The sequence below is a fragment of the Aptenodytes patagonicus genome, chromosome 14 (assembly GCF_965638725.1).
Source record: "Aptenodytes patagonicus chromosome 14, bAptPat1.pri.cur, whole genome shotgun sequence".
Taxonomy (NCBI): Eukaryota; Metazoa; Chordata; class Aves; order Sphenisciformes; family Spheniscidae; genus Aptenodytes; species Aptenodytes patagonicus.
The window spans coordinates 4,103,958-4,116,813 of NC_134962.1; the positions used below are offsets into that span (position 1 = coordinate 4,103,958).

Below are 12,856 nucleotides of genomic sequence, written 5' to 3' on the forward strand. Positions count from 1 at the left end.
GCTGAGCTACCTGCTCCAGCCCCTTTGCAGGGCTCACAAGTGCTTTCTCCAGGTGAATTTAATGTTTGATGGTGGTGTGCAAGCAAACATGTTCGGGGACCGCTTAATCGTCTTTCAGCATCACATCGTTGTGCTTTGATCACTCGTAGGGCTGTCTCTGTCCTCCGCTAAGGTCTAGTGAGGAGCTGCTGACGCTGTTGAGCTTTGCTTGTCTTCCAGGAGAATGTGGAGGGCCCGAGGTGTGACCAGTGCCGCCTGGGGACATTTTCTTTGGATGCCGGCAACCCCAAGGGCTGCACCAAGTGTTTCTGTTTTGGTGCCACTGATCGCTGCCGCAGTGCTGAGAAGCACCGAGCTGAGGTGAGAGGGCCCGGGGGCCACCAGAGCCTGCAGTTCAGTTGTGTTCCCGTCTGCCTGGCTCCCTGCTGCCCGCGGGTCTCTGTCCTGCGTTAATCCTACCCCTCTGGAAGATACACTGTGAGGAGGGTTATCTTTGTCTCCCTGTGCCCATCTCCCGCTTTCAGCCCCTTTTCTTAGTCTCTAGGGTCTCATAGGGTAGAAAATCATGGCGTGGGGGGACTGTGCCAGGCAGGAGGCAGGGGTGGTGCTCAGCTTTCTAGTGGCTTTATCAGGATGCATGTGAGATTGTGAGCCTGTTATCATCATTTCTGCTGCTCTGGGACTTGCTCTTCTGAAGCATCAGCACCCGAATACATTCTGTAGCTCCGCCAGAAGATCTACGGTTGCTCTTCCCCCACAGTTCGTCGACATGAATGGGTGGCTCTTGCTGAGCAGTGACCGCCAGGAGGTACCGACGACTCTGAGCCTGCAGGAGCAGCTCCTCCGTGCTGATCTCAAGAACCTCCCAGATGCCTACCAGGAGCTCTACTGGGTTGCACCCAGCTCCTACCTCGGGGACCGGGTAAGAGCCAGTGGCAGCTGGACCAGCAGTCATGCACATCCCTGACCCCACCAACAGGTGTGCCAGCAGCATGCCCGCTGACATGCAGGCATTGCTCACACTCTGGTTGAACATGGACAGCTCTGACCCAGCTCAGTGGTGTGGACTCGCAGCAACACATGCAATTTGGCTCTCCCTTAGGTTTCCTCCTACGGTGGGCACCTGCGCTACGAGCTTCACTCTGACCCACGGAGGGGTGACGTGTTCATTCCCATGGAGTCCCGCCCGGATGTGATCCTGAAGGTGCAACCCGAGAAATTCCTTGGTGCCCCCTGCTAATGCATGAGCAGGATGAGGTGGTGACTGACACCTTCCTTGCTTTTCCCAGGGAAATCAGATGAGCATCATGTTTCTGGAAGGCACCTACCCTTCCCCAGGGGAGGTACATGAAGGCCAGCTGCAGCTGGTGGAGGTGAGTTTGCACACGCAAGTGTGTACCAAGTTAAATGCTCGGATGCTACTGAAGGGACAAGACTAGCATGTAGACAGAAGGGACAATTGCTTTGAGCTCAGTATTTTAGGTGCTGCCTATTGCAGCAGAACTGGCTGTGAAGATCCAGGGGCTTTTTTACCTGTGCAAAGGGGAGACATCTCAGCAGCAGGGAAGTGAAAGCTGGGCTGTGGATGTTCAGGTGCCTGTGCTTCCTGCCAGTAATGTCAGGTCTTCTCCCACTAGGGTAAGTTCAGGCACACAGAGACACACAACCCTGTGTCTAGAGAGGAGCTCATGATGGTGCTGGCAAACCTGGAACAGCTGCAGATCCGGGCGCTCTTCTCCCAGCTCTCTTCCTCCGTGTCCCTGCGCCGTGTGGTCCTGGAGATGGCAACAGATACAGCTACAGGCGTCCGCGCCAGCAACGTGGAGCTGTGCTTTTGCCCAGCTAACTACCAGGGGGACTCCTGCCAGGTAAGGGTGAAAGCAGACGTGCTGCTCCAGGCAGGGGGGGGAGTCAAACAGTCACATTTTGGGTCTCAGCCACCCCTTGTGCTTGGTGTGGGTGGCAGCCGCGGGGTTTGGACATTTGTGCAAAGCAGTGGTGCCAGAGTACCAGCTTCCAAGCCAACCCCTGAGGGCTTCAGTTGAAATTACAGCTCAGGTTGTGCCGGAGGAAGGAACCAACATCTCCCAGGCTCCCCCACACCAGCCCGCTCCTGGCTCCCCTCCCACCACAGCACAGTGCACCTGGGAGAGGTGCATTAGCTGCATCTGCCCTCTTGGAAGAGGCATGATGGAGAAATCATTCAGGTGGTGCAGACCAAAATTAAGTGCATGCAGTACCTTGGAATAGGTCCTTCTCTCTGACAAGGAGCAGGAAGGAGCTGCACTGAAAAATCTTTGTTGTTGCTTTTAATCTCTTCTCCATCAGTATGACCCTGTGGGAATTCTGTCATGGAAACTAAATTAGTCTCTTTGCTTTGCTTGAATGTATTGGGCTGTTTTTCAGATCTCCGTCTTTTTCTCTGTCCTCAGGAATGTGCTCCAGGTTACTACAGGGACACCAAGGGGCTCTTTCTGGGAAAATGCATCCCATGTCATTGCAACGGCCACTCAGATCAGTGCCTGCCGGGCTCTGGGATATGCCTTGTAAGTAAACAGTGAAGCAGCGTGATATTTTGGAGTTATAAGGTCTGTAGCATGTGATTAAAAAGCTCTTTCCATACTAACTGAGCTGGCAGGACTGTGCCTGAATTGGAGCATTAGCTGCATGTGCCATTTCAGGAGTGGTCCCGCTCAGGGTCAGCTTAGGGTGAAAGACAGTTCTGGGAAAGAGGAAGGACTGAAGCATCCAGATATCTGGTGGGGAATTCTTTGTGCAACCCATCATTTCTTGCTGTCAGTGCTGAGCCTGCAGCCTGCCTTTTCCTTGCAGAACTGCCAGCACAACACGGAGGGAGACCACTGTGAGCGATGCAAGGATGGCTACGTGGGCAGCCACTCTGCCGAAGAACCCTTACAGTGTGTTGGATGTCCGTGCCCTCTTTCAGTTGCCTCCAACAAGTAAGCACCCTTGGGTGGGATTGTCTATTTGGCTTCACTGTGTAACCACTGGGAACTATACTGTGCCACATCGGGGCATTGGCTTGGCACTGGCGGGTGTCCCAATGCCAGCCTTGTCCATGGCCTCTTACCCAAGGCCCCAGCAGCCCACACCGAGTGATCAGCTCCCCCGGCACAATGTCAGAGGTAACTGCGTCTTCCTGTTCACCCCTTGTCATTTCAGTTTTGCTGTCGGTTGTGTCCACAAGGGCTCCAACACGCAGTGCCTCTGCAAGCCTGGCTATGCTGGACCCAACTGTGAGCGGTAAGGATGATGGCACCCATGTTTCTGAGGCCGTGCACGCCCAATTCCTGTGCAGCCACTGCTGTGGCAGAAGTGAAGTTGTCCTAGTAGAGACTGCAAAGGAAACGGTTGGCTCTGCCTTGTGTGCTTTGCTCTGGCAGGATTTCTTTCAATCCTTTTCAGCCTGCAAACGCCCTGTTGCTGTCTCCACTGCTGATATATTGTGTTACTGTGGGTGTATTTCTTAGTTGTGTTTTGCCTTGACTTGCAGTCTGTATAAAGGCACCTTTCAGGGGTACCGTGAGGCAAAACACAAAGTGCTTTGAGATCCCTGAGGGTTGCAGCAGTTACAACTGTTGGATGCTTGCACTGTTATAATTGCACAAGACTGAAGCATGGTGCCAGCATGAGCTGTGGGGATCCCCCTCAATGCCTGGCTGTGTTTTAACTTGCCGTATTTCTCCAGGTGTGCCCCAGGATACTACGGCAATCCCTTGGTGATTGGCAGCTCGTGCCAGCCCTGCGACTGCAGCGGGAACACGGATCCCAACATGCTGTTCAGCAGCTGTGACTCCCTGACAGGCGCCTGCACGGGGTGCATGCACCACACGGCCGGTGCGCGGTGCGAGGTCTGCACCCCTGGCTACTACGGGGATGCAGTGGCAGCCAAGAACTGCACACGTGAGTGGGGCAGGCAGCAAGCACTGGGGGGGGGGGGAAGATGGACAGACCGACCGTGGACATGTTCAGCACCTTAGCCAGGCTGTGCATTGCCCGATGAGTCACGCGCTTGGTTGCACACATTGCAGGCATCCTCCAAAGGCAATAATAAGAAAAAACACAACTCCAAAAACCTGCCCTCCAGCATGACAACTCCATAACCTCCAATCCACCCCTCAAATGCGAGCTGCCAAACCACACCCAGGCTGGAATGGTCTTGCCCTGAGCAACTACTGCAGCAGTGGTGCTGGCACTCCCTTGGGAGTGTGGGTTTGCACAGCCCACTCCCAGCACTGCTCATCTCCCTCTGAGGAACAGCAGCCAAATTGCAGTCACAAAAGGGAATCTGCCCTGGGCAGGTGTCATGGGAATAAGTTGTCGGCAGGAGCAAATCCAAGAGGAGGGAGGCTCTGTCTTTGCTCTGACTGTTACTGATAAGGGAGAAATAGGATTCCCTGTCAGGAATAAGGTTTGTGAGTGGCTGAGCAGCCTCCTTGGCATATAACTGGGTGTATTTTTCCCTGGCAGCGTGCAACTGTTCGCCTTGTGGGACAGAGTCGTGCCATCCACAAACCGGCCAGTGCTTCTGCAAGACTGGAGTGACGGGCCAGCACTGCGACCGCTGTGAGGTGAGGGCCGTCTGCATACTGGGATGGTGCCTGTCCTTGGCACAGGGACGAGGGGCAGCCCCGGTGTGTCATCCCCAGGCCTGTGAGCAGAGCGGCGCTGGAAGCTGCGCTGGCAGCCAGGTGGTTAAGACGGGATTTGCATGAGCTGCCTATGCATGGTGAAAGCCTATTAAAGATCTGGCAGCAAGCAATGGAGGCAGTGTTCAGCTGCAGCCTGGGCAATAATGTGGTACCCTTTGGGAAACTGCAATAAACCCCGTTTCCCTGCATGCACCCAGTGTGGGTGTTGCAGGGCAAGGGCAGGTTTGCAGGGCAGTGCTGCGGTCTGTCTGGACTCTTATTGCAGCTCCACATCTTTGCCATGTTGATAGGAGTTTTGTGGTGGTCAAAACACTCCTAAAAAGCAAGACTGGGGTCCCACATTGCCTCGGCCTGCCCCAGGAGGGAGGCACGCATGCCTTCTTGCTGAACAGGGCACCCACTGTTCTGCTTTTCCCTAGGATGGGTACTACGGCTTCGAGGGATGCTCCGGCTGCCAGAGGTGTGACTGCGACGTCGGTGCCGTGGGGAGCAGTTGCCATGCACAGACTGGCCAGTGCAGCTGCCTGCCTGGCGTCAGCGGCTCGCGCTGCCAGCAGTGTGCCCCGGGCTACTGGGGCTTCAGCGAGAGCGGCTGTACAAGTGAGTCCTGCTTCCCGGGTGTTGGGTCCCGCACATGGAGGAGTGGGACAAAGCATTGGTGGCACGTGTGCTAATTGAATTGTTAAAGGTGGAAAACAACTGACTGCTATCTGAGTTCCTGTGCATGTTGCTAGGTTGCACAGGGAAACCCCCAGCAGTGGCATGTAGATAAGCAGGGATGCAATTGCACAGCTGGAATAAAACCACCACTTCCCCTCCCTCCGGGGTGGCAACAGCACAAAATGATGCCGTGGGCGTTTCCCTGTTATTAAACTCGGCAGAGTGCGAGTGCAGAGGGGGCTCCTGCGACCCGCGCACTGGGGAGTGCACCTGCTCCAACGGGCTGACAGGGAAGCAGTGCGACGTCTGCATGCACGAGTACGAGATCCCCGTGGCAAACGGTCCAGACAGCATGAGGTGTGAAGGTCTGTATCCTGCAGTCCTGGGGAAGGAGGTGAGGGAAGCCCCGGGAAAGGGCCCTGTGCTGACCGCTCCGTTCCCCTGGCAGTGTGCGACAGCTGTGTCCTGCTTTTGCTGGAGGATCTGCAGAGCATCGAGATGTCCTTCCCTTCCATTCGCAGCCAGCTGGTCAACCTCAACACCAGCTCCATCGCCTGGGCTCGCCTCCACGGTCTCAACAGCACTATGGCAACTGTCGCTGTACGTGGAAGGTTTAACATCACTTTCTGCCCATGTTTCCTGGCCCATTGGCCTGATTTCAGCTCTTTTATTCCAGAACCAGCTGCGTGAGTACCAGAGAGCCATGAACAAGGTCAGGCAAAGGGCTGATGAGCTGGAGGATGAGAACGTGGACCTCACACAGGACCTGAACGCGCTGCAGCACAAAGTAGGGTATTTCTCCATCTTCCTTTTCCAGAGCATGAGTCCCTCCTTTTACCTAAAATGAGGGCTTTGAAGGCTGTGAGGAGCCTAGTTCAGACAGGATCTCCTGCCCAGCTAGCACTAGGCCTGGGGGTCGGGGTCTTTTACTTAGATGCTCAAGCTAGATTACCTGCATTCCTCCCTTGGAGGGCTGTTAAACATCTTGTGATATTGATGGTTGTTTCTTGATTTATTACTTGCTTGTGAGGCAGCTCCAACTTTAACCAGTAAAAATAAATTCAATAAAATGTCATTTATAGAAGAAGCGTACGAGGAAGGAACGTGAACATCCAGGTCCATCCTGGATGTATCTATGCTGTGGCAGGGAGCGCCTGGGCCCTGTCAGCAAATGAGTCAACCCTTTTTATTATAATAGTCCTTGGAGGCCTCAGTACAGCAACACCTTTTGCAAGATGCAATCTATATACAGTCTAAACAACACCAGTTGTGTCTTCAGAGAACTTATAAACTGAGCAAGATTTGATTTGGTTTATAAACTGCCTGCTCCTAATCTAAGGGAGAGGGAGAAGTCTCTATTTGATGATGTATGTCCCCGGGCAGCTGCATGGACAAACTGCCTCTGTGTATATGTACGTCTACGCTCTGAACAGCCAAACTGCAGCCTTCCGTCTCTTCTTGTGTCTGGGTCGGAACCCAGGTGGACCTGGCTCCAGGCTCTAGAGCTTTTCTTGTGTTAAAAGCGCAGGACAGTGCTGTCCTCTGTGGTCTTAGGACTGTTTCAGGATCCAGAGCCTGTTGTATTGGAGCTGCATTTATTGCTTGTGCTTCTCTGAAGGTGCTAAATAAGACCATCACTAAATGCATCGTAGGTGAGCAGCACAGGGCGGGCTGTTGGAGGAGACGTGGTTCAAGGACCTCAAACGCTGCACATTCCCAAGCCTTACGTGCCTTTTGGGAACATCTTTCCTGCTGACAGATCACATAAAACATAATCTCATACTTCAGCTAAGCTAGTGTGTTTTGTTGTAGATGACAATGACTCACAGAGAAGCAAACCGGATTGAGCAGCACACGAGAGAGACTTACCAGAGGGGGGAGCAGCTCCTGCTAAATATCCAAAGCATTCAGAAAGGCGTTGCAGGTAGGTAAAGAAGGGTCTCTGCTTTGTGGTTTTTTTCTGCTGGGAATGCCACGTTCTTGCTTTCAAACAGCGCTGAGTACTACATCACTTAGAAAGAACCATGGGGAAAACAAGGGGAAATACAAATGAAATGGAGATCCCTGCAGGATTCTGGCTGTTCAGGTAGATCAGGCTTATTGTGAATCCCAGCTGTTTGGCTAAACAGTCTTTGGAAAAAACACCTTAAACTTGCACAAACGTTATTAAAATGCATAAAACCAGGGCAATCTGCACTACTGCTTCAGGAGAGATTTAGCAAAACAGGGAGTGGCTGGATCTAGGAGAGGAGGTAAAGCCACAAAAAGATGCTTGGAATGTAGCATGCGTTACTGTAACGGCCAAGGAGACAGAAACGTGGGGCAATACCTCTGAGTGATCTCAAGCAATTTGGGTGCCTGAGTACTGCATGAAAGCTGGCTGCAGTTTGTTGAGGGTGATGTAGGAGAGGAAGGATCTCAGTGGATTATGAAGGACCTGGGTTGGTCAATGCTAACGGGGGATCTGGATTTCTCTGCAGACTTGGTGCGGCAGATGGCCAGGCTTGGGGCAGCAAATGCCAGCACCACCTCCACTGAGGATTTTCGGCAGAAGATGGCCGAGGTGGAAAGAATGCTGAGGGAGATGAAGGAGCGGACTCTGGGCAGCCAGGAGGAGCTGGCAAGGCACGAGCATGAGGAGGCTCAGAAATGTGAGTCTGGCTCAGTGGCATGGGACAGGGCTGCACAGATCCTGCTGCGTCTAGCCATTCCTCGAAGCCTGGCTTGGAGCCCATGTGAGCGCTACACATATCATGGTCACGTTTGGAGAGTGCTGTTAATAAAACAGGCACCCCCAACAAGTTTTACAGTAGTTTTAGGGTCCCCTGTGACACTCCATTTATGGTTCCTTTTCCCTTAAGGTGAATTTTAGAGCAGATGGTACTAGCTGGGTAGTTCTGTTTGATGACTGAAAATGACAACCCTTAGAACCAGGAGTTCCCATTATTATGTATGCATCACATGTGGATGTGAATAAGTCACCCCATGTTTCTTCATATTCACTGTCCCAGGAAAGTGGTCCAGAGTAACAACCAGCAGCCCACCACCCTCAGCAGCTGTACCATCCGGAGGGCATCCCTTGCAGGAGCAAAGCCTTGTGCTTCCACACAAATCCCCACTACGTAACCAGGCACGCTGGCACTGCGGGGAGCAAGCGCTTCTGATTAACAGGCAGTGGCAAAACATGGTTCAGCAGCTGAAAGCTGGAATTATAAACCAGCCCTTGCTAGAAATAAGTAATTTTTCACAGTGGGAGTAATCAAGCACTGGAACAGGCCTCCAGTGGGGTTTCTCCATCATCTGGAGCCTTTCAGGCATGGCCGGGTGTCTTTCTGAAAGAGATCCCCTCCCTCTCACCAGCACTGGGGGTTTGGAGACAATTTTGGATGAGATCCTGTGCTATCCAGGCTGAAAGAGGGAGGGAGGGAAGATGGTCACTTCTAGCCTGCCAAGTGAGACCAGAACCAGGCTTTTCCACAGCCAAGCACAGAAAGAGCCCTTTAACACAGGGGGATGAATTAGCAACAGTTCTCACCTCCTCCATCCTCAGTGCTGCATCGGGTGAAGAGTGAACTGCACGCCCGCTGGGAGTCCAACCAGGACCTGGTGAGCAGCATCCGGGACCGGCTGGCGCAGCACAGCTCCCAGCTGATGGATCTCCGCGATGCCCTCAACGAGGCTGTGAACAAAACCAGGCAGACGGAGGACTTGAACAGCCTGAACCGCAACAACCTGGAGGAGAGTCAGGTAGACCTTCACCAGGTGGTCCCGTATTGCCATGCAGTGAGGGGGGGGCCTACCCCAGCCCTGCCAGTGGCTAACCCTGCGTCTGTGTGTCTAGCAAAAGAGCCGCGAACTCCAAAAGCAGCATGCACTGGTGCAGGAGACCCTGAGGATGGCCAAGGACTCCCTGGCCCAGGTCTCCGACTTCCTACAGAAGATGGAGAGTGCAAAGGAGGTGAGTGATGGAGGTACTTCAGCATGGGCAGAGTGCGAGGGGGTGGCAGTCCTCAGGAGTGACGTATGTCCTTGCAGGCATACGAGAAGCTGGCAGCCCTGCTGGATGGGGCAAAGCTGCCCCTGACTGAGCGTGTCAAGAAGTTCTCCCCGGCCAGCAGCAAAATCCCCATCGTGGAGCAGGCGGAGGAGCATGCCCGGCTCCTGGATGAGCTTGCAAGGAACCTGTCCAGGTGAGGCACCAGTCCTGACACTCAGTAGTCAGGCCATCTCCTACCAGAGTTGGGGATGGGAAACTGCAGCCCCACGCCATGGCAGGGGAGCAGCGGGTGCTATCTCCAAAGCTTTATCCTGGAGAACATGTTGTGACAAGGAACCCAAAGGCATTTTTGTCTGTGGGGGCATGGGCAAGAGCCCAGGCTGAGCGGTCTCCATGGACTTCATGGCTTCATCTTCCAACACAGCATTATCCAGGGCACAAACCAGGATGGCTTTATCCAGCGGGCGATTGATGCCTCTAATGCCTACGCCAGCATCATTGAAGCTGTGAAAAAAGCCGAGCGAGCAGCCCACGATGCTGATGAGGCAGCCGGCGAGGCTTTGATGGTACGTGCTGTGGGGAAGCCCGTGAAGATGAGCAAAAGCCAAACTCCCTCGACAGTCCTCCAGCTTTTCACACCCACACATAGGGCTCTGCTGCCCCTTCCCTCTGAGACTTGAGCACTTTGTTCTGTGCCAGAGAGCAGAGCCTCTGCCACAGCTGGGGCCAGACTCTGGGGGTTTGGGTCTCCTCATCATGCCCCAGCAGCACACCCCACTGCAGTTGTCTGAACGAGCATTTTTGTGTGCAGTCAGGGCCGGAGACTGGAATTCCTCTTCAGACTCCCAGGCAGTGCATGTTTGTTTTACAGAGTGTCATATCAGAAAACCTCGGGGCCATCTCTAAAGAGCTGAAGAGGAACAGCAGCAACCTGGAGGAGGCTGTGAGGAGAGAGCAGAGAAAACTCAACGGGGGTGAGAGAGGCTCCTTGCAGGGTGTGATGTCCTTCGAGCTGGACTGAGATCCAACACACAACATATGCATTTCTTTAATTGCAGCTATTAAAGGCACTCTGCAGATAGCGAAGGACAAGCTGGCTGACCTCCGTGTGAAGAAGGAGCAGCTCCTGAGCCAGCTCCAGTCTGTGCAGGACATGCTGGGCAGGGACCAAGGTTTGTCCTGGGGTAGCTAGACTGGTTCTCTCTGCTCCCTTCCTCACACCCAGGCTGTGACCCAAGGGTGCTTCCTCCCCACTCCTGGCCATCCCAGAGATTTTTCTCCTTTCTTTCCAGAGGACACGAAAGAGACGATCCAGAATGCCAAAGCGGCAGCTGCTGAGGCCAATGAAACAGCTGCGAGAGTGGAAGATACCCTGAGCACCATGAAGAAGAATCTGGATGAGTGGAAAGACCAGTATGGAGACCTTCGAAATGAAGACCTGAACCAGGCAGTCCAGGATGCCAGGAAATCTGGTGAGTGCTGAGCCTGCTGGGCTGCCAGGACTGAGTCTGGCATGAGCCAGTGCATGGACAGATGTCCCCAGAGAGCTCTGTGCTTTTGGAAATTATGCTTTGCAGCTCCAGGTCAAGAGTAGAGGGAGGCAGCAGCCGATACTGGGTGCTTTAAGTCCTGTCCCTTTATTTTTTTCTCTCCCTGCGGTGTCTATAACACCTATACCTTTACTGCAGGAGACTGCATGCACTAGAGCATTTTCACAAGCCCCCATCAAGGCTGCTGGATTTAGGGGATCATTCTGTGACTCTGCTCCCAGCTGCCGCTGCTTTGACTTGCATGTCTCAGAACTGCCTGAGCTTTACATCTCCTTTCCTCACTAACCTTCAAAACCCCTGGCTCCTCTCCAACCCCAGTGTCCAGCCTGGAAAGCACCATCCCACTGCTGCTGGGGAAGCTGAGCAGCCTGGAGAACAGGAGGAACAAGAACGCCACCGTGTCGGAGAACATTGTGCGGATCCGGCAGCTCATCACGCAGGCGAGGAACGCCGCCAGCAAGGTAGGCTCATGGGAGGGTGAGGACTGTGCATGGGGTGCCAGGGGCTTGGGGTGAATGAGGGCTTACCTGAGGGTAGTATGCAAATGGGAGGGGTATCTAGAAAAGCTCTGGGGCCACCAGGCAGGGTCCCTTTCTCATGGGAAGACTCCAGAAAATGCTTTGACTTGGTAGATCTGGCAATGACAAGAGAGGCAGCAGCAGTGGTTTCAGTGCTGTGGGTTTGAATTTCTCTCCCTCCAGGTGAAAGTCCCCATGAAGTTCAACGGCAGCTCGGGTGTGCAGGTCCGGATGCCCAGCAACCTGCAGGATTTGGCAGCCTATACATCCCTCAAATTCTACATTCAAAACCCTGAGCCCAGGAGCCAGCAGCGACGGCAGGACGGGACAGAGGAGGGGCGGTTTGTGTTGTACCTGGGCAGCCGGGAGGTGAGACTGGGCTGTGTGGGCAGGAGGAGGGCAGCGGGAGCCTGTGTTGGTAGCATCAATGGGGGATCACGCCTGGATGTCAGCCCCTCTCCCTTCACCTGCTCCCTGAGTGTCTTTGTGGGGAACACGAACAGGTCCTGGGTGCAGCTGTCAGCCTGGCTAGAGGTGGATGGGGAGAGAGGTGCGAATGGGGGTGCTTGGTCAGTGCAGCCCTGGGAGCATCAGGGAGAGCATCGCTTGGTGCTCCTGCCTGTCCTGAATGCCAACGTGTGGCCCTGTCTCTCCCTGTATTTAGGCCACTGGAGACTACCTGGGCATCGTGCTCAAGGACCACAAAGTGCAGTGGGTCTACAAACTGGGCAATGAGGAGCCAGCCTCCCTAACGGTTGATGAGGATATTGGAGAGCAGTTTGCCACCATCAGTATCAACAGGTAGGAGACTGATGGGACACACCCCAAGGAAGTTCAGTGGGAAACTGTCCCTGCAGTGGATGCGGGTAGTGCTATGCCCAAGCCCAGACAGGCCCTGAGCTTGCAGAGGTGCTGTGGACTCAGTCATCCAGTCATCCCTAAGTGATCAACACTGAGATGCCTCAAAAAAAACTATCAGGGAGATGGTGACTTACCAGGTCATGGAGGGTCTGGGGGTTCCTGCAGGAGAGGAAAGATGAAGCTCATCATGGAGGGTCCATTCAGCCTTGTGGCAGTGCTGATAACATGAGTGCTGACTCCTTTCAATGCGCTGCTGCTATGGGGGTCCCCAATTGGAGATGCTCCCTTTTGGTAGGGTTGTGTGGGGAGGCCCTTTGCTCAGGGAGGGCAGGGTTTGCTCCTCTTTGGGGGTCTCCCCTTGTCTTGACCATCCCTCCCTGTTGCAGGATCCTGCAGTATGGGCACATGTCAGTGATCGTGGAGAGGCAGACGGTGCACGAGACCAAGGGAGACAGTGTGGCCAAGGGGGAGCAGGGGCTGCTCAACCTCGACCCACGCAACGTGGTCTTCTACATGGGTGGCTACCCTTCCAGCTTCACGGTGAGACAGGCAGCAGGGAGGGAGGTTCCGTTTTCTAGGAGGTATCAGTGATACCTT

The 12,856-nt window shown here is 54.1% G+C and overlaps 1 protein-coding gene across 1 annotated transcript in view; it reads left to right on the forward strand.

Moving 5' to 3' along the window:
- Positions 1-12,856, forward strand: part of LAMA5 (laminin subunit alpha 5) — a 95,991-nt gene that overhangs the window by 75,560 nt on the left and 7,575 nt on the right. Inside the window, exons 37-63 of the mRNA XM_076352359.1 lie at positions 220-360; positions 761-922; positions 1,103-1,204; positions 1,290-1,373; positions 1,638-1,868; positions 2,433-2,546; positions 2,833-2,960; positions 3,184-3,264; positions 3,710-3,924; positions 4,492-4,592; positions 5,093-5,273; positions 5,555-5,698; positions 5,782-5,933; positions 6,010-6,120; positions 7,146-7,257; positions 7,814-7,984; positions 8,884-9,080; positions 9,175-9,291; positions 9,369-9,523; positions 9,755-9,896; positions 10,202-10,304; positions 10,389-10,502; positions 10,623-10,802; positions 11,199-11,341; positions 11,582-11,767; positions 12,063-12,199; positions 12,646-12,799. Coding sequence (XP_076208474.1) covers positions 220-360; positions 761-922; positions 1,103-1,204; positions 1,290-1,373; positions 1,638-1,868; positions 2,433-2,546; positions 2,833-2,960; positions 3,184-3,264; positions 3,710-3,924; positions 4,492-4,592; positions 5,093-5,273; positions 5,555-5,698; positions 5,782-5,933; positions 6,010-6,120; positions 7,146-7,257; positions 7,814-7,984; positions 8,884-9,080; positions 9,175-9,291; positions 9,369-9,523; positions 9,755-9,896; positions 10,202-10,304; positions 10,389-10,502; positions 10,623-10,802; positions 11,199-11,341; positions 11,582-11,767; positions 12,063-12,199; positions 12,646-12,799 — 3,858 coding nt within the window. The remainder of the gene's footprint in view (positions 1-219; positions 361-760; positions 923-1,102; positions 1,205-1,289; positions 1,374-1,637; positions 1,869-2,432; positions 2,547-2,832; positions 2,961-3,183; positions 3,265-3,709; positions 3,925-4,491; positions 4,593-5,092; positions 5,274-5,554; positions 5,699-5,781; positions 5,934-6,009; positions 6,121-7,145; positions 7,258-7,813; positions 7,985-8,883; positions 9,081-9,174; positions 9,292-9,368; positions 9,524-9,754; positions 9,897-10,201; positions 10,305-10,388; positions 10,503-10,622; positions 10,803-11,198; positions 11,342-11,581; positions 11,768-12,062; positions 12,200-12,645; positions 12,800-12,856) is intronic.